General features: G+C 40.5%; 1 protein-coding gene and 1 long non-coding RNA gene across 2 annotated transcripts; both read right to left on the bottom strand.

Annotated features, from left to right (window-relative positions):
* Positions 1–8,180: 8,180 nt before the first annotated feature.
* LOC124267799 (carbohydrate sulfotransferase 8-like) lies at positions 8,181–13,453 on the bottom strand. Its single transcript, XM_046702787.1, has 4 exons — positions 13,138–13,453; positions 12,016–12,126; positions 10,397–10,434; positions 8,181–9,323 (listed from the first exon to the last, which is right to left on the bottom strand). Exons 1-4 carry the CDS (start codon positions 13,148–13,150, stop codon positions 8,214–8,216), a joined length of 1,272 nt encoding a protein of 423 aa, XP_046558743.1. The 5' UTR covers positions 13,151–13,453; the 3' UTR covers positions 8,181–8,213.
* A 5,500-nt stretch (positions 13,454–18,953) lies between these two features.
* Positions 18,954–19,409, bottom strand: LOC124267834. The gene is made up of 2 exons (XR_006896140.1): positions 19,365–19,409; positions 18,954–19,130 (listed from the first exon to the last, which is right to left on the bottom strand). It is a non-coding gene; the product is annotated as an uncharacterized LOC124267834 (long non-coding RNA).
* Positions 19,410–20,218: the final 809 nt, after the last annotated feature.

Below are 20,218 nucleotides of genomic sequence, written 5' to 3'. Positions count from 1 at the left end.
TGTTAAACCAATATAAAGGAGGAACACCGCTTACATTTATCGTTCCCCGGCCTTTCGTTCATACGCTGTAGACTGTAACTTTCACTACTCACTGCTCATGCGCAGATAAATTACACTCGTTAATAATAACCCCCATTAATCGGACAATACCAATGATGTAAATGAGTGTTACGTCAATAATGAAAAAGACAAGTTATTATCTGCCCTTGTCATTACAGAGTTCTCTCCTTTTCCGGGTACTCGATTCCAAGAAATAGGACTCGATTCCAGCTGTACCCGACCCGGATTCGAGTGCCCGAGTACCCGTCCCAGGTCTAAACCAAAACTCATATTACGCCGGCTCTTACGACATGTAAAGGGTAGATCCAGGTTCACAAAGCCGTCGTAGCGTCAAGGCTGCCGGCAACTCAAACACCTTAGGACAGTCGCATCCCTATGGCTGCTTCGTGATACAAAGCGATCGTAGTCTTACGTGTCTTATGATTATCGTGTATCCCATAGTTTGAAACAGTATGTCCCAACCACTTTGAAAAAAAAGAGATTACAGCGCTTCGCTGTAAGTTGATGTAACGTATAGGAGATAATCGTACCACTAAGATGGATTTGTGAAACGGGGCCCTCGGGCACCTGTTCTACTTGGAGTAGGCTACACAGAACATCTACAGCACTCACGGCATTGCTCTGTGATAAAGTCGAAGACAAACATTCCTGCATGAGTGAAAATGAACTGAAAGAATGCGAATATAATACTAACAGTTATGTCACGTTGGAAAACAGGACGTAGGGTCGTCTAAAATAGATTCAGTGTCTGTAGGAGATAGTAGCACGTTCACGGCGCACATCACGTTCTCAACGTATACCGACGCCCAAACGCAACATCTGGGCGACTGACCCCCTCAGTATAGATCCGGCGACATGTGGTCCTCGCCACGCAGTTACCGACCCTGACTACGTACAATGACGTTAACGTGACCGGTGTGTTTGCAATTACACATGTATATTTATGATCGGAATTTGCCGAGTGTTCCCCAGCACCTATATGTTAGCCATAGCGTCTAGAGCACCTGTGTCCTGACAATACCGAGTCATGTGGAGTGGGTGGAAAGAGTTAAACGTAGCTGTGAACACTTTTCTACGGTTAATACATCTCGGCGTTCCCAGTGAAGGAAAACTGTGTGTGGTTGTTCCCTTCTAACAGTAACATTTCAGCAATGTCCTGACACGGTCACAGATTCAGCAATATAACTTTCACATGATGTACCAGTTTGTTGTTTAATGCCGCATGCCGCAATGTTTCAACTTCATGACGCAGCCTGTAAACAATGGAATATGGACCAGACAATCCAGTGATTGATGTTGATATCTGAGTACGATGACACGCTGTCAACCCGTCACCGAGCTTGACCATCCAGTTCATTTGGTCCCCCCGAGGACCTACATAGTTTACTGAGGACCAGTTCTAAGCTTGAGGAGGCGTTCTTCTTGTAACAACTTTCAAAAGTACCCCGGTAGTCAGACGTTCAAGCAGCGGGTTTCACATATTAGTATTCAACACCGTGTTTCAATTGTTTGTTGTTCAACACCGTGCTCAATGGTATTAAGCTATAATATATTATTACGGCATCCTGAAAATAATCGAAGTAAATAATCTATTTTGGACTAGACACACCAGTGATGAATATGAGCAAGTTCCCGCACCCTCGTGTACAATGACTCGCAGTCAACCGGGCCTATCCCTCCGCCTACAACAGCGTGGGGATATAGTCTACCCTGGAGGCACGAGGGGTACAGGGGGACCAAACCTGAGTGTGAGGTGACTGTTGAACGCAGTACCACATGGCTACCTTACATCCCGGTCACCGATAATAGTGTTTACACTAACTGAATCGAACCTAACTCACAGATGGCGGGCAGGCACAAAAGAAAGGGGCTTATCAAGTCATATTCAATTCTCGTGTTGTTAATTAATTCCCACACGTTCTCGGATACGTTCTGCCATATTCCCACACGTTTCATGATACGTTCTTTCACATATTTGTGGACCTACGATGTCGAAATCATGTCTGTTCATATTGCGGCGACTGCATTCACCAACACCAACACCAACGACGATGTTCCAGCAACGCACCCGCGACTGCACCAGCACCCACAACACACCAGCACCAGCCCAACACCAACACCAGGACCAACACCACACCCACCCCACACCACACACACACACCCACACACACCCACACACACACCCACACACACACACACACACACACACACACACACACCAACACGAACACCAACGGCATTGGTTGGTCTGGTTCGCAGACGTAGTTGACACATGTCATCGTATCACAATTGCGTAGTTCGATGCTCGTGCTGTTGATCACTGGATTGTACGGTCCAGACTCGATTATTTACAGACCGCCGCTGGAATATTTGCACAAACCAAAATATTGTGGTCGGAAACTCTGAAGCGACGCAAGTAATAGTCATCTTCCACGTTTGGGAAACTCGTGGTTTTGGGTATGGTGCAAACAAACCTGCAATAATACATATCAGGACTAATCTGGGATTCGAACCTACGATTGATTTCAATCCATATAAGATCTCTCATGGTCTTTCTCTTGGTCCGTTCTCCATTTCAGCACGTTTCCATTTGCTAGGCAGAGTGTCACTGAGTGTTGCAACATTACCCTAGCAACACACGCGCGCACTCACACACACACACGCATGTTAAACACATAAACCAAGGATATGGATGAAATGATGTTTCGCGAATGTGTACTCCATGAGGGACAAACCAAATCGCAATGTATGGTGAACGGGCCACATACCAGGAGGAGTTACTTCCCCTTTACCATGCACCGAGCTTTATATTAACGAGACTTTAGAGTCCAGGGGAAAACACGTGATTTGATGACATTGCCAGCTACTTACTCAGTTAAAGGCAAACATAAATGTCATAGTCCTTGGACTTAAAGTTGTCACATGCTTGCAGAATCCTCACTGCTATCAGTACAGGCTAACATTTTGACGTTGTCCACGCTAGTTGTTGAAAAAGGTTAATGTGTAGTTGAGTTAAACGCCACTCACTCACCCACCAACGTTAACTCTCCACTCACTCACAAACCCACCAAGCCACAACACTCCCCTCCCTCAAGAAGCATTCTTCAAGTCTTCATTCGCCCACTAACCCTTAGGGCGTCCGTATTTAATTCTGTGTTTCTCATCGCCTGACTGTTCCAACAGTGGGGCGGGCGGGCGAAAAAATACTATTCAATATTCAAATATGAATGTATACTCAACAAATGCATTGGGAATCGCGGCAAAGACAATAAAGGTTTGCCCCTAATTCCCTACCAGTATGTATGTTCACTGGTAGAGAACTTGGTTACAGTGAGGGTGGAGTCCTTGAGTCTTTGCAAGGATATGTGTTTTAATAAGATTACATGGTAATTATAGCTTTAGTTTGTGGTATTAAAGACTATAATTTTCCTAATCAACACATAATATCATCTAGCAACTTTATAATTTACTTAAATAAATATAGCAATAGCACAGATATCATTTTTATCATAATTTGCAATGAAAGTCATTTTGATGATAAAGATGAGTAAAACATCAAGATTATCAACCCTCGGACAACTAAATATTCATAACGAATTATTTCAGTCGCCCAAATGAACAAGTCATTAGATAATATGATTTCTCAAGGGAAATTTTGTGTGCATCATGTACAGTTCTCCAGTCTATATAACATTTTTAACGAGTACCTGCAAGTGATTGCAAGTCACAATATCATTACATCTCGAAATGGAACCCATACAAATAGATCGTACAAAGCCCCATTCACACTGCTTAACTCATATAGTCTGTATAAAACAATTATTTTAGAAGAAGACAATTTAGTCAATATATATGATGACTGCGATGATGATTGTGATGATGACTGCGATGACGATTGTGATGATGATTGTGATGACTGTGATGATGATTGTGATGACTGTGATGATGATTGTGATGATGACTATGATGATGATTGTGATGATGACTGTGATGATGATTGTGATGATGACTGTGATGATGATTGTGATGATGACTGTGATGATGATTGTGATGATGACTGTGATGATGACTGTGATGATGATTGTGATGATGACTGATGATGATTGTGATGATGATTGTGATGACTGATTGTGATGATGATTGTGATGATGATTATGATGATTGTGATGATGACTGTGATGATGATTGTGATGATGATTGTGATGATGACTGTGATGATGATTGTGATGATGTTTGTGATGATGATTGTGATGATGACTGTGATGATGATTGTGATGATGACTGTGATGATGACTGTGATGATGATTGTGATGATGATTGTGATGATGACTGTGATGATGACTGTGATGATGACTGTGATGATGATTGTGATGATGACTGTGATGATGATTGTGATGATGATTGTGATGATGACTGTGATGATGATTGTGATGATGATTGTGATGATGACTGTGATGATGATTGTGATGATGTGATGATGATTGTGATGATGATTGTGATGATGACTGTGATGATGATTGTGATGATGACTGTGATGATGACTGTGATGATGATTGTGATGATGATTGTGATGATGATTGTGATGATGATTGTGATGATGACTGATGATGATTGTGATGATGATTGCGATGATGATTGTGATGATGATTGTGATGATGATTGTGATGATGATTGTGATGATGATTGTGATGATGATTGTGATGATGATTGTGATGATGATTGTGATGATGATTGTGATGATGATTGTGATGATGATTGTGATGATGACTGTGATGATGATTGTGATGATGATTGTGATGATGATGATACAGTGATGATGATGATGATGATTGTGATGATGATTGTGATGATGATTGTGATGATGACTGTGATGATGATTTTGATGATGATTGTGATGATGACTGTGATGATGATTGTGATGATGATTTTGATGATGATTGTGATGATGATTGTGATGATGATTGTGATCTACACATTGTTAGTAAATAGACCTCAAAATGAAAAGTGTAACACAATATGTGAATAACACTACAGGCTTGAGGAACACACTGTAGTGTTACATCCCTGTTCAAGTAGCAGCTCATGGCTGTTTTAATCCCATCAGTGGATTCATTACATTGGTTTTTCCTGAACTATGTATTTCCGGAATATTGAAGTAAATCTAAGGAAAGAGAAAACTGTGCAATAAAATATATAGTACTAAGACCCCGTCAGTGACAGTTGATGGCAGTTTTTAGCGTTACAAGCCCCTGTGGACCTTTGTACATACATTATTACAACAATGTTGTGTTTAGGTCTAAAACCCTAGTCTCTGACACTGAATTTATTACACTCATACATGACATGAGGTTGGTTTGGTTGGTTGTGTGTTTAACGTCACTCAGCAGTATTGTAGGTACATGGCGGCGGCGGCCTGTAAATAATCAGAATAAAATGGAAATTACAGTCGCTTTGTTTCTAAAGCGACGCCAAAATTCCATATGATTTTGCTAAGCGTACAAAACTACAGACAGACAGACAGACAGATATTTTATTCAGTATAAAGGCCAAAGGCCCATAACACAAAATAAATTGGTTGAAATAAGCGCACATAAAAGTGACAGGTTTATGTTTTCACAGTTGCAGCTCTAGTTTTATGTATACATTTCAAAATTTTACAAACATTTATGATAATATTTTTATCTTTACTGTTAAGTATGTGTATTAAGTTTTGTTTGCTGACATTATCATACAAAACTGGAGTAATAAACCTGTTTCTAGCATCATTATATAATTGACAATCAAAAAGGACATGTGTTTCATCTTCAATACAGTTCATATTATCTAATTTACAGTAAAAACAGACTCTGTCAGCCATTGGTATGTCATTATATCTTCCTACCTCTATACCTAACCCAAAATTGCTACACCTGAACTTTGCTAGGAGAGATTTTAGATAGGGAGATATAGATAATGATAGGTAGCTTTCTACATGTACTAATGATTTAAAGTGTTTGTAGGCAAATGAATCTGAAACCGGCCCCTGATATTTGACCCAAACCGGCCCCGAGAAGTAAATATTTCTACATTGACATATGACTTAAAGTTCCTTTAACATAAATGACGAAGAAGGTCAACCAGGCGGCCGGCAAAAGGAACCTTCAGTTCTTCCTTTTGGTGAACCTCCTTCACAAAGAAGCCCTGTATGTACCCCAGGTACCACAGTTGCTGGCCTGGGGTCAACTGTCACGCCACCAATCGCGGAAGACCAGGGCATTTAACCAGCAGATACAAGACATCTGGACAGAATATTCACAGGGCATCAAGACTCCATCCTAGACCCTTATTCTAATAACATCTCTCATAACTAAGAAGTAGCTTCAGGATGGCACAATAAGGAAAAGGAAATCTTCATGTCTGTATATATATAATAAATTGATTGAAATCTTCATGTCTGTATATATATAATAAATTAATTGAAATCTCCATGTCTGTCTGATTACCGTTAATTAACCCAGGGGCCGGTTTGGGTTAAATATCCAGGGGCCGGTTCGGCTTGGGGCCGGTTCGGGTGTATCCCCAACCAGTCGTATGGAAAGATTTGTTCTGTATTGTATGATGTTTGGATTCGATGACGCCCATCACACAAGTCAAGTGTTAGGGTTGGTGACTTGTTTGATGTTTAACGCCTCATTCAGCACAATTCGAGCTATATGACAGCGGTCTGTAAATAATCGTGTCTGGAACAGACAATTCAGTGATCGACGTCATGAGCATCGAGCCACGCAATTGGGATACGATGGCATGTGTCAACGAAGTCATCGAGCCTTACCACCCGATCCCGTTAGTCGCCTCTTACGACAAGCGTGGTTTGCTGAAGACCAATTCTAATCCGGATCTTCATGGGTAGTTGTTTGGTTTAATCTTGACTCAGGGGTGGTGGGGAAGCAAGGTTCGGGTTCGATTACCCACGTCTGGTGTCTCCAGACGGAGCTGGAGTATTGCTAAAAGTGGCGAAAACCCCAACTGACCCGTTCACTAATTGTGAATCCATTATAAGCCACTTGGAAAGTACTGATGACTGACGGTACGACACAACCACCTCTCCTGAATCCTAAATGTACCCTTCAGTGCTTACCCCTGAGTCCCGATTGATCTGTTTTATATATAGAGAACTAAATACGTTTTCGATATAATATCACTGGCAAAATATGACAACCATTATTGGCATGAGTATATAACATTGAAACACTCACATACACGATCATATTCAAATGTTTGATCTGCCTACCAGATGTGATATTAATTGCTCTACACTACTACAGGTTGGTATTCTCAGTACTGGGCGAAGTGGTCATCGAACATATCATAGGTGACTGTTTTATTAGAATACTGTATGGGACCAGGGTGGCTTCATTTCGGTCTGGTTATAAATAGTTCAATCTTAAATGTTGATGAAATCTGTCAAATATATGTCAAACATAAACATACCATGCCTTCCAATGTTATAATATGCTGTTGTCCATTCTCGAGAGAAAAAGGCCAATCAAGTAAAATATTTACTTTTTCGTTATGGCTATGGTTTTGTTTGGATAAGCCAAGAGGTTGGGGATCCAGATCATTTCATTTATATCTTTAGTCAACGTGTTAAAGAATGTGCTTATCAGAACTGGCACTATTCTCTTCAGAGTGATTTTCTCACATTTTATAATTCTCATAAGTCTTTACTTAATTGTGAAACATTATATTTGTTAAACATTAGTTCCCATGAGCATAGACATGTATTAACTTTATTTAGAAGTGGATATCTGAGTAAGAAAAATTTCTTTACTAATAACTCCTACATTTGTAAACACTGTAATGTAATGCTGAATGAAAAACATGTACTGAATGATTGTGTATATTTTGTAACAGAGAAAAAGCGATTCATCCCAAATTGTAGTAGTGGTAACCATAATAATGTTTCAAACCTGTGCCAATCAAATAATAAACATCTTTCTGTTAAATCTTGCTAAATTTCTTAAACATGTGTTTGAATGTATAAAACTAAAGAAAGTAACTCTTATGAATCTTATGTTATATTGTACATTTGTACTTTGGGTCATATGGCCTTTCTACAAATAAAAATCTTGAATCTTGAATAAACATACCATGCAGTTGGTGGCAACTGGTTTTTAATCAAGCTTAAAGTATTTATAATCTGCTCCCTTCTCGCCATATAATTCAATGTCACGACTATATCCGAAAAGTAAAAAGTCATTTTCGAACATAACATTCAATTTTTCTAAATCATCAGGGTCAAGGTCGCTAAAAGCTTCTTTCAGAGCCTCTTTCCTATTAGTTGACTTCCAACTTCCGCTTCCGGATCGACTCCAAGCCGCGACTGCCATCTTGTGAAAATCTTCAAACGTAACTGAACTTGACTGCTGCTTGTTCAGAGGAAACTTTTCTGATTTATGCAAAATACCTCGGACCTGCCACCGTCGCCAGAGTCGAACTAGAGCTTCATGAAATGTCATGCATTTTAGTATTCTGTCTTTTCTCATGCCGAACACATTATGGGAGTTTCGTTCCAACTGCTGAAGATCTGTCCCGCTTTCAACAGCAGACAGGTTGACCTGTTTCTTCAGTTGGGGGACGGCGTTCACAATGTGAGCCACGTCTTCCCTGAACGTCTCGACGTGGCCGATAAAATCGTAGTGCGTATCACAAAACGAGCAGTGCCTGCTGACTGGCACGAAATGACTGTCATACTTCACTCCTTTGTTGTCCATGATAATTAAGTAACGAACAAGTTCCGGAAATGTCACGTCATGGCCACATCTTAGACTGTCTACAGTTGGATTTTGCCGGACGGTTTTCACAATATCTTTTCCAACCAAATTCCAATAAAATGGATTTGGTGCAAACAGCTTGTCGATGTATGATGATAGAAGTCTTGAATAAGGGTTCCTGACAAACACTATCTTGTTCGTGGCAGCGTAATGTGGTTTGTCTCTGTTCGCCAAGGCTGAGAGATAGGTCAGCCACTCTTTATCAAACGCAGTGTGGAAATTGTCTGTTTTTCCTGCTAAAACACTCAGAACTGATCGCCAAAACATGGAACCAACTTTTGGGATTTCACAAAATGAAATGTTGTTCTTTATATTTACGATCACGTGTTCGGTGTAGGTTAAAAACGGCTGAAGTCCAGACCGGTGCTTGATCTGTCTGCACGCGCCTCTAAGCTGCTCTCGGCGTTCAACGAACCAATATGCAGGAGACAACTGATGATCGTGGTTGGACTGGAAAATATAAGGATCATATCAATGAATGTTTTGGTGAAGAATGACAATTTGTATAGATATACAACTTCTGTATTCTGTATAGGCGACGTTTCGACGATTCTAATGTCTTTGTCAAGCAAGTGGTGATACAATACAAATGTTTTGGTGAAGAATGACAATTTGTATAGATATACAACTTCTGTATTCTGTATAGGCGACGTGTCGACGATTCTAATGTCTTTGTCAAGCAAGTGGTGATACAATACAAATGTTTTGGTGTCTAACTCATGTATTCTGGAACATAATTACGTTTTTGCACAAATCAGACTCAGCTATAATGATCAGGGTATAAATTTCGTTCATTTCTCATTCATTTGGACACAGCTGATAACTTTCGTGCCGATTTCGTCAGTCTGTGACCACATTATACCAATCATTATACTGTCCTTATTTGCGGAAAGAATGTCAGCGAGCGAGTGCGTGTTTTAGGTACTGATTGGGTTTTGTTTGAACGCCGCTTACAGCACAGTTCCAGTGGAATCAGGGCGTGGCAGCCAAAACAAGGTGATTACTATTCCGATCATGCCTACAATCAGTAGATGGCTGAAATTCTGCAGTTGTGACATGGATACGCCCAAATTGTGACATAGATACGCCCAAGTTAGTAATCAAACTATGGAAAAGGTTGTGTATCTAGGTCAAACCCACTGACGATGAAGCACCGCTTCAGTAATATTAAATCGATTTTAAATGTTTGAAAGGTATCAACTGCAGCAAAACTGGTTACCCTCTATATTTACAACTTTTCCAGTTGTAGATTAGTATGGAACTGTGAAAGCAATGAAAAAGTAAACAGAATGTTAAATGTAGACAGCGAGTATCAGAGAGACCTCACCGTCTACCTGTATTATTTTAATTACAGCGCTGGATCCCCTTGAGCCCTCAGCGTTCATATTTGTTTCTAGGCATACTACACCAGGTAAGTCCACTGTCTTCACGTTTTCAAAATCTACTGTTATGCCCGCATTATTATATACTGACGGGGAAAGCATGCATGTCGTTTGCCGAGTATATATGAAAGGTAAACTTACCCGTTTCAAAGGCCTCATACCTCTTGCATGAGATGAATCTGAAAACACACATTGGAAATAAACTGGCGTACAAAAGAAAGTACACACCTGGTGTTTTGGGATTATTTGAAAAGTGTTGTGATTTTGACTGGCAACTTCGCAATTGGGCACGATGTCTGTGGTGTTTTGGCAACATATTAGGAAAGTCTGTGACTTATATATCACTGTAAAAACTCTTTTCAAAACATTTACGTCGCTTTTTGGAAAGTACTCCAAAAGCACCGGGTGTGTACTTTCTTTTATACGTCGGTTTACAATTATGTCTGTTTGTTTGTTGTTTACGTCACCTGCATGATGCTAATAAATCAACGATCAAACTCAGGCAAGCCGTGGATTCGAACCCACGATCCTAGAATCCCTAAAGGTGTTATCTGAAGGCTTTTCTATCGTTTGAGACTGTGTTGTCCTATTTGTATCGTAGATTTCAGGTTTCAGAGGTGATGGTATGAGGCTTAGTTGGAAATATCAGTGTCGACGACTGGATTCCCCGTTTCTGGGTTCCGGAACAGGCATATGACCCGATTAGAATATAGTTCGAATAAAAACTATCTCATTATCTCAAAGATTGAATGATCAGGTTCGCTGACTTGTAGTAAAAATATGTATCCCATCAATTTGTAATGGGATGCTCGTGATATCAATCATTAGACTGGATTAGTTTGTAATCCGCATGACATCAGGAATAGTGCTGAGCGCAGAGTCAAAGAACATACAAATCTTCCAGGCATTTCTAAAGATAAAGATACTTATGGTGTAACACTCGATCAGGGTACCCTTGTACAAAGCGAGCTTAGGGCTAAGGTGATCGTAACTCCCACACCTTAACATAGACTTACGACTGGCGCAGCGCTGAGGTGAACGTAAGTCCCATACCTTAACATACACGTACGACTGTTGTAGCGCTAAGGTGATCGTAATTCCCATACCTTAACACAGACTTACGACTGGCGTAGCGCTAAGGTGATCGTAACTCCCATACCTTAACATAGACTTACGATTGGCGTAGCGCTAAGGTTATCGTAACTCCCATACCTTAATATAGACTTACGACTGGCGTAGCACTAAGGTGATCGTAACTCCCATACCTTAACACAGACTTACGAATGTCGTAGCGCTAAGGCTATCGTAACTCCCATACCTTAACACAGACTTACGAATGGCGTAGCGCAAAGGTGATCGTAACTCCCATACCTTATCAGACTTACGACTGTCGTAGCGCTAAGGTGATCGTAACTCCCATACCTTAACATAGACTTACGACTGTCGTAGCGCTAAGGCTAACGTAACTCCCATACCTTAACATAGACTTACGACTGTCGTATTGCTAGGGTGATCGTAACTCCCATACCTTAACACAGACTTACGACTGTCTTAGCGCTAAGGTTGTTTTGTAGAACGGTACCCTGGTCATTAATTGGACTCGTATAAAGACAAAATAATTCTCGAAGGAGAACTTGGACAGAACGTCCTTTGAAAACATAACGGGTGTTTTTTTCTTTTATATGTTCGCATCGCATGTTAATGATAAAAGACTGGTCAGGAAATGTCAAGTATGGTATATTTCGTAGTGTCTGACTCACCTGTATTCTCCTGGGGATACAGGACGAGGATGAAGATGGTTACTGTCACGCCCAGGACGACAGCCCGTCTCAGCCGTCTGCAGGACCTCAGCCGGTTGCCCAGCCATCTGACTAGCATTACAAACACAGGGAGTGAGTCACTGTTACACCACTTTTAGCAATATTCTAGCAATATCACGGCTCAAGGACACCAGAAATGGGCTTCACAGATTGTTACCATGTGGGAATTGAACCCAGTTTTTCTGTGTGATGAGCGGACACTTTAACCACTAGGCTACCTGACCGCCCCACACAACAAAAAGGGAACCGGTACCCAATATGGAGTATTCTGAGACACGTTCTTTGGAAACAGGCTAAAGATGCAAAATGTCCAAGAATGCGAAATCGCATGAACGAGAGATTTTGACCAAAATGAGAAAATGATCCTTACAGTATTCCATAGATATAGGAATAATTGGCACCCCGTATCCCATGCTCATTGTGAGAGTCGATAGTGAGTTCACCACATTGTATCCCATTGAACCTCTACATTCCCTGGCCGCCTCCGTGGTGTAGTGGTTAGAGCGTCCGCCCGGAGAGCGGAAGGTCGCGGGTTCGATCCCCGACCGCGTCATACCAAAAGACGTTAAAATATGGTACTTGTTGGCCCTGTCTGGCGCTCGGCATTAATGGGTACAAGAAGGACTGGTCGGCTCGGAGTCAGTATAATGTGTCTGAGTGGGGTATTCATGCTTCTCTGCGGCATGGTATCTCAGTGAGCTAGCACTATAAAACCAGCTTCAGTCTGGGCTAGTACAAGCAGCCGCACATACACATACACACGCATGCACGTCGTCATATGAGCGAAATATTCCCAAGCACGACGTTAAACCCAAATTCACCTCACCTCACCTCACCTACATTCCCTCACTGCCTCATTCACAAGTGAATATACGGGTATATAGTGTCACTACGCAACACGGTGAAATGTACACCAGAACTCGAACTCGGACTTATACATATTGTACATGTTCATGCAACAACTGTATGTATTGAGTTAAAATATGTCGTTAAGGTTATTAAGTACCGATATTTGCAAAATATCTGCATAGGAAGTTATGAAGAGGTAAAACTATTTCTTACCCACAACCGACATGACGGACGCGAAGGTGCCTGCTCCAAGATGGCGGTGACAATACAGATACTTTGGTCAATACCCATGTCGATAGCCACGTGCACACTTAAGCGTTCGTGAGGCGTTGTGTGGACTAAATACATCACCGTTTAAGATCATCTTCTTGTAATATTCCACAAACACTTGAATTATGACGGGTTTTGACTGCTATTCACTCAGCTGACATCAATACCCCTGTATCCGCGTCCAAATAATAACTATCTGGTTGTCACATGAAATCTAAATAGGCCCAGAGCCACATTTGCAATATATTGATGGGCTACACAGCTGGCTGCCTGGTGGTTTGTGAGGCGGTTTTGACATTAGAGCATGCTTGCAAGCAAACTGTATATCTGATTATAGGATGTGGTATTTTACTGCCATATATTGCAGTCTTTCATATATTGGCTAAATGGCCATTGTGTATAACCTCTGTGTGTATACGATTGCATTGCAAATGTGTTTCCAGATCTTGCTATTGTTTTTGTTAACATGGAATGACTTGAGATCGTCAATTGAAAATACATTTTGTTGCTTCTCTTCTAATTTGCTTTGTTGAGTTGTTTCCCTTAGATGGACCAAGATCCGGTACTCTAATAGTGGGTTCGGATACTGGGGCAGGAGGAAAATGTGCAGGCTGGCTGCAGTTGACGCTAAGGCCATGTCCACAAGACCTTTGAACAGTCCAACAGGTGCTTCCTAATCACGTGACGTTGGTCGGAGGTTCCATGTCTTCAAAGTGGCTCGACAGGCCTGTCAATTTAAACTTCTTTGAATTGGTAATTATGATCATACTTACTGCATAATGATGGATCACCAATCTGTTCTCTTCACAAAGTCATAGCAATCGTTGAACGCAGTAACGGTATCTATCAATAACAGCCTTCACGGCACCACCACGTGGAAATGACTGATTCCGATACTGTTGGCTATATGGGACAAGTTCCCGATAGTTCGGTATTCCACGTGTGTGGTCATGACCTACACAGCGACTGAAACATGATGGCAGTAGTCAAGGCTTCTCCAATGTTTGATGAAAGGTGCAAAGATGGCTGCAGTTGTAGGCAGATAACTGGGAACAAGCCTTGACCCATCCTGGATGTTCAAGCCATTGATTATTACCCGTGGCTTTCACTTGACCCGACGGTTCATCTCGCCGGTGACGTCGCTGATCGTGAATCTATTCCCATTAAGTCTGACTCATGTTGATGAAAATGAATGGCAGTTCAAAACCGCATTAACACGAATTCACTCGGGGAGAGGGGAAAATACACAACAATAATTCAATATGCAGAGTTGCGTTCTATAGTACTGTCGGAAAAAGAAAGAAACTGTTTTTAGGCTGTCACTCTGTATCCCTAAAATTTACACAATTGCAAATAGCATATGTCGAAATGCGTAATACGATATCCAGAAAAGCATGTTTACTCGTAAAATCGGGCAAAACTTAGAAAAAATACGAATAGCTGCTGAAAACAATAGATCAGACTATAGATGGCAATTAGGTCGCTCAGCCAGGTATGACGACGTACCGTCGACTCACCTGGCATGAAATGCACGTGCTGCCTACAGGCACAAGGGGTCATCTCAAAGATATTTTGTGCTTTTTCATGTGTGTTGACTATGTCTCATCTACTGAATAACATCTTACGTGTCTTTCTTTCATAAGGTTTATGTAGAGATATGTAAGAGAGTATGATACCCGAAAACCATAGAAACGCATCGTAGTATATAGGTGGCATGACCAAGCGAAGATCGACAGGACTGGATATTATTTGTAAATTGTTATGACGTGCCGTGTACCTCCCCAGTATAATTGCCCTAAAGGATTATCTTATCTTAGCTGATATCTCTATCCCCACGCCCGACCCCAGGTTTTGCTTTTGAGGCGACCCCTCCAATCTGTTTCTTTTTATAGTGACAGTGAGACTGCATGGTAGCTACATCCTTAAAAGTTTCGGCATAAAAGTTATTATTTTTTACGTCAGCTATCGTTTATAATGAATCTACGTCTAATTTCAAATTGGGCATTTAAAAAGTGTCCTTTGTAATACAATATCGTCGCACACTAATTTGCATAAAGCCATGGTCTGTTCCAAATAAGTCTTTTTGGACTTAGAAAAAATCCGCATTGCTCATTTCTGCACTAATTTCTCCTCAGTAAAGTCCTTTTTCTCCGTTTCCTATCTCTCTACCACTGAGACTGTAGTTAGGCCGAACTTAGTTTAACAGATATTTCACACTTTCACATATCAACTACATAAATTGTAGAGATAAATGAGAAAATATTTCCGACAGTACTATAGTAACTTATTAGTAGCCTAGTGGCTAAGGCGTTCGCTCGTCACGCCGAAAACCCGGGTTCGATTCCCCACATGGGCACAATGTGATATTGCAGGAATATTGCTAAAAGCTGCGTAAAACTAAACCCACACACCCTATGTTATAGAGGATGAGCGTTTGTTTTAGCGCCATGACACGGCAGGTTATTTTCATCACCCTACAGGATGGCGTTGATGAACTGCTACAAGATGAAGCATAGAGATAATTAATACTTATACCCGCACAAACGCTATGTTCAGAGAACTTTACATTGAATATCGACATGCGTACAATGGCAATGTGATATATCTAAATCCGTCCAATAACGGAAAGTCGATTCTGGGCAACATATTGTGTATAGAACTTACTGCAGAGTTAACGTTGGAGCGGGTTAGAGGCCCAGTGTGTTGAGAGGCAATGATCAGGTGGCCAGGCTCGGTGACTGGATTGGTTGTGTGACATTGTGGATGCATTGTTTACAATGTCAAGTTCAATTTCAATAATTATTTATTACTCAAAACACCACCAACGGTGGTACATGAGAATACAATATTACTATAGTCATATAAATATATACATGTCAAGATGGCAGATAAAAGCGAAAAAGAACCAAAGGTAAATGTATCTTTGTAGACTTAAATATTACATTAATGTACATAGCAAGATTTTTAAGATTGCGCGTTTGTTTAGACGAGAACAGTTTGACGACTTTCCACAAGGTTATTGGATTCAGGTAAGAAGGTAAATATGTTTATCTTTTCAGTAATAAAGCATAATGGAGTTCATCTCCTACTGCATGAGAGTTACATAAATGACACAGAGGATATTCTCTAGGAACATTTGCCCAACGGCCAGCTTCTATAGGGAGGTGGTGATTACTTGTTCTGAATCTTAAAATCGGGAAACAGATATGTTTTGGCAGACAGAGATATCTCTCAACTTCTATATTGGTTTAAGATACGATAAAAAGAAGATTTGAAGCTCTGTATCATGGCGGTATGCCATTTCTGTAAAAATTGGTCTTTGAGGATCTGTTCGATCTTAAAAGAGAGAAAAATTACTTGTACAGAGAAATGGATTATAAAATATGTCAGTTAAACCACAGTCATTGAGTGTCTTTCTTACAAATCCAATCCAGGGAAATACATTGATTTCAGAACTAACTTGCAGCATGATAGAATATATATTATATGCTAGTTTAGCTTGGCGGGTGTTTGTTACCATTTTGTGCCAAAAACATGTCTTTTGTTTAATTTAATATACATCGGTTATCGACCAAATTCTCCGTATATCATATAATCTGGAGTTGAATTTCGAAGACCTGCAGCAAGTTTCACCAATTATATATGTATTCTTTCAATTAAGTTGATGTTTTCGAACCCCCAAACTTTACATCCACATAATATAATTGGTTCTATCATTACATAGAAAGCTGTAAGAATGCAGTCAAGTGGTAAGTTTATAATATGTGATTTTTTCAGAAGACAAAACATTGCCTTTGTACCCGCATTTACAAGTGCTTTAATTGCATGAATATATCTTCTATTATGATAAAGGGAAATAGCTAGGTAACAATAAGAGTCTACCACCTCAAGAGGCTCAACACCATAGTAAAGTTTCAGTTTAGATGACTTGGCAGGACCACTACCAAAAACAGCTTTAGTTTTGGATAGATTGTCAGATAACTTCCATTCATTACAGTAACAGTAAAATGCATCGAGAGAGTTTTTAAGATCATGAGGATCGTCACGTCAATTACCGTATTGCCTGTACCAACTCCATTATATACAGACTGTTTTATAGGCGGAACATGTCGTATTTATGATGATCTGAGAGAGACCCTTTTTAACCAGTGCACTACTTTATGTCCAGATGTTTTAGATAAATCTGATATTGATAAAGTGTGTTTTGCTTTTAGCGATCCTTTTATATGTTATAATACAGCCAAAATCTGCTTTCTTATTCTAAAACGTAGAAAAGAATTATTATATCTTTAAAAACTTTTTATGTCTCTCATAATTCTGTTTTGAATGGTTCTGTACATTTTTATAAATGACTTGCATGTACAAATGTATCTATATTTTAACCTTGTACAGAAGTGAGACGTTAATTAACTATTTTCTGTCTGTCTGTCGGATTGCCGTGATAAACATCAAACACTCTCACATATTACAGTTACAAGGTATATTGAACATGTAGGCGAGGGGAAGAAGTGCAAATATAGTCTTGTAGCTGTGTGTCTTGAAATGAATGTAGACAAAAGGAAAATAGCAATACAATGCTAAAAATAAAGCTAACAGATACGTGTGAAAAGGTTCGACACTGTCACCATGTGTAAATCGTTTGGACTGACTGACTGACTGAGTTTGGTTTTACGCCGCTTTTAGCAATATTCCAGCAATATCACGGCGGGGGACACCAGAAATGGGCTTCACACATTGTACCCATGTGGGATTCGAACCCGGGTGTCCGGCGTGACGAGCCAACGCTTTAACCACTAGGCTACCCCACCGCCCCAAATCGTTTGGAATTCTTTATAGCTCGTTGGGGCCCTCCAGCTCAAGCCAAGCTGTGTATTTGAGTAAAATATGCACAAAAAATCATCAAACCACAATTCATTTTATTTGATGCGTTCAGATATGCCTGAAAACAACAACAACAAAGCTGTTCGTTTTCAGCCTTGTTTAATATGCGTGTCACTGACCGAAAGCCGGCATCATCTGAAAGTCTACTCCGGTGAATAATGAGCACGTGACATTTCGCGTGTTGTAACTGAACCTGTATTACTGTATAAGATGCATAAATCAGATGTCATCTGATCGAGGATGGTGTTTAGGACGGTTCAGTCATTGGTTTATAGATACCCACAGACGCTGCTAGAGGAAGTGAATATATATTGTACCCCAAAGAAATCTATCAGCTCTACTGAAGTATCTGTGGTGAGGTGAGGTGAAATTGGGTTTAACGTCGTGCTTGAGAATATTTCGCTCATATGACGACGTGCATGCGTGTGTATGTGTATGTGCGGCTGCTTGTATTATAGCTGGTTTTATAGTGCTAGCCCACTGAGATGCCATGCCGTAGTGAAGCATGAATAACCCACTCATACACATTATACTGACTCCGAGCCGACCAGTCCTTGTTGTACCCATTAATGCCGAGCGCCAGACAGGGACCAACAAGTACCATATTTTAACGTCTTTTGGTATGACGCGGCCGGGAATCGAACCCGCGACCTTCTGCTCTCCGGGGCGGACGCTCTAACCACTACACCACGGAGGCGGTCCTGAAGCATCTGCGATACCGGAGTACATGCTCAGTCGCTCTTCCCGCAGCCCTGTTGGCGGTTTCCGTGGTGATGGCTAAAACGCCAAATTTCATACTCATGTAAGGTTACATACAGATGATATAGTGAGTAACATGCAGTATTGAAGTGTCATCACCAATGGGACATCACACGGAAAAGGGATTACTCTTTATTTCTTCACGATGATTACTTCACCATATTATTATGATGAAGACATCCAAACAACAAAATACGTCTCTATCTAACTGCTCAACACATAGTGACATGCGTTCACATCTTTACACCTTTACATACGCACTTTACATGCATATTTCAGGTGAACAATTAACTATACTGACGTACACAAGAAAGGTCACACCTTGTGTTTTGGGACTATTCCCATTAAAACCATAAATATTTTGCTTGCAATGTTGTAATTGGGTACAATATCTGTGGTGTTTTGGAAACACTTGCACACTGTTTGCGACAAGACAGAATCAAAAGACTTTTTAAATATTAATGCTGTTTTCAAGAAAATATTTTACCAAATAATCGGGTGTGTACTTTCTTTTGAACTTCAGTTTAGACTTTGCTTATGTTTTATGACGGGTGCCACCGGTGGGGCAGGATACGCTCACCTTTTCGCGAACACCTGGTATCATCACTATTTTATATTGATTCATAAACACTTGCTCTGTCGAGTTGAGTTGATTTGAGTTGAGTTGGGCTTTACGTCACATCGGCATTATTCCAGCCATATAGTGACGAGAACAAGTCTGCATTAATATACATTGTAAGTACAGAGTCAAAATGAGTTTTATTTCAAAAACATATATTCATTACATTGTCATTTAAAGACAGAAAAATGCATAGCACTAAATGTAAAGGCAGGCAATTTGTTAGTGACATTACACAGTTACAATTTAAGATACAGATCAACTTCCCTCAGGTAGTTCACTATCAGGTGAGCGCTCACGCGGGAGAACAGATCTTTGTCATTCGATTTGTTTACAAACAACATCATACAGCTGTAACACTGCTGAAACAAATATCTGCTCATGATATAATCACAGTTGTACAATCGACTCTGCTTTTAGCAGAGATTTCCCCTCTTACGACTGTGGAAAGGGTTTTGTCGCTTCTGTACACCTTGACATACGCACTTTCACATACCTTCACAGGTTTGCACCTTGACATACGCATAACGACACATCTTCTCAGCCTTGCCCAGTTCACAGGTCACATTGTTATAGCCATACATACTGTCCCCAACACACTGACAAATAGGGCTGTAACGTTGCATCGAACTATCGATGGATTGCAATTGTTGAGTCTCCGATAGCAATTAATCGATGGTAGAAAGGAAAAACTATCGATGCATAGTTTAGTAATTGACTTCCGTTAATAAATGCTCAGCACAAAATACAGGAAGTGCCAGATTC

This window comes from Haliotis rubra, unplaced genomic scaffold (genome assembly GCF_003918875.1).
Source record: "Haliotis rubra isolate DU_JTF1 unplaced genomic scaffold, ASM391887v1 Scf134, whole genome shotgun sequence".
Lineage (NCBI taxonomy): Eukaryota > Metazoa > Mollusca > Gastropoda > Lepetellida > Haliotidae > Haliotis > Haliotis rubra.
Note: the sequence above shows the minus strand (reverse complement) of the source record. Positions and strands in the feature narration are given on the sequence as shown.

Excerpts from the sequence above, each read along its gene's own strand:
- LOC124267799 (XM_046702787.1), bottom strand. Across the intron at positions 10,435-12,015 it reads GTATCCCCAGGAGAATACAG|ATTCATCTCATGCAAGAGGT; the intron begins GTGAGTCAGACA and ends GTGTGTTTTCAG. Across the intron at positions 9,324-10,396 it reads GTATGAGGCCTTTGAAACGG|TCCAACCACGATCATCAGTT; the intron begins GTAAGTTTACCT and ends TATATTTTCCAG.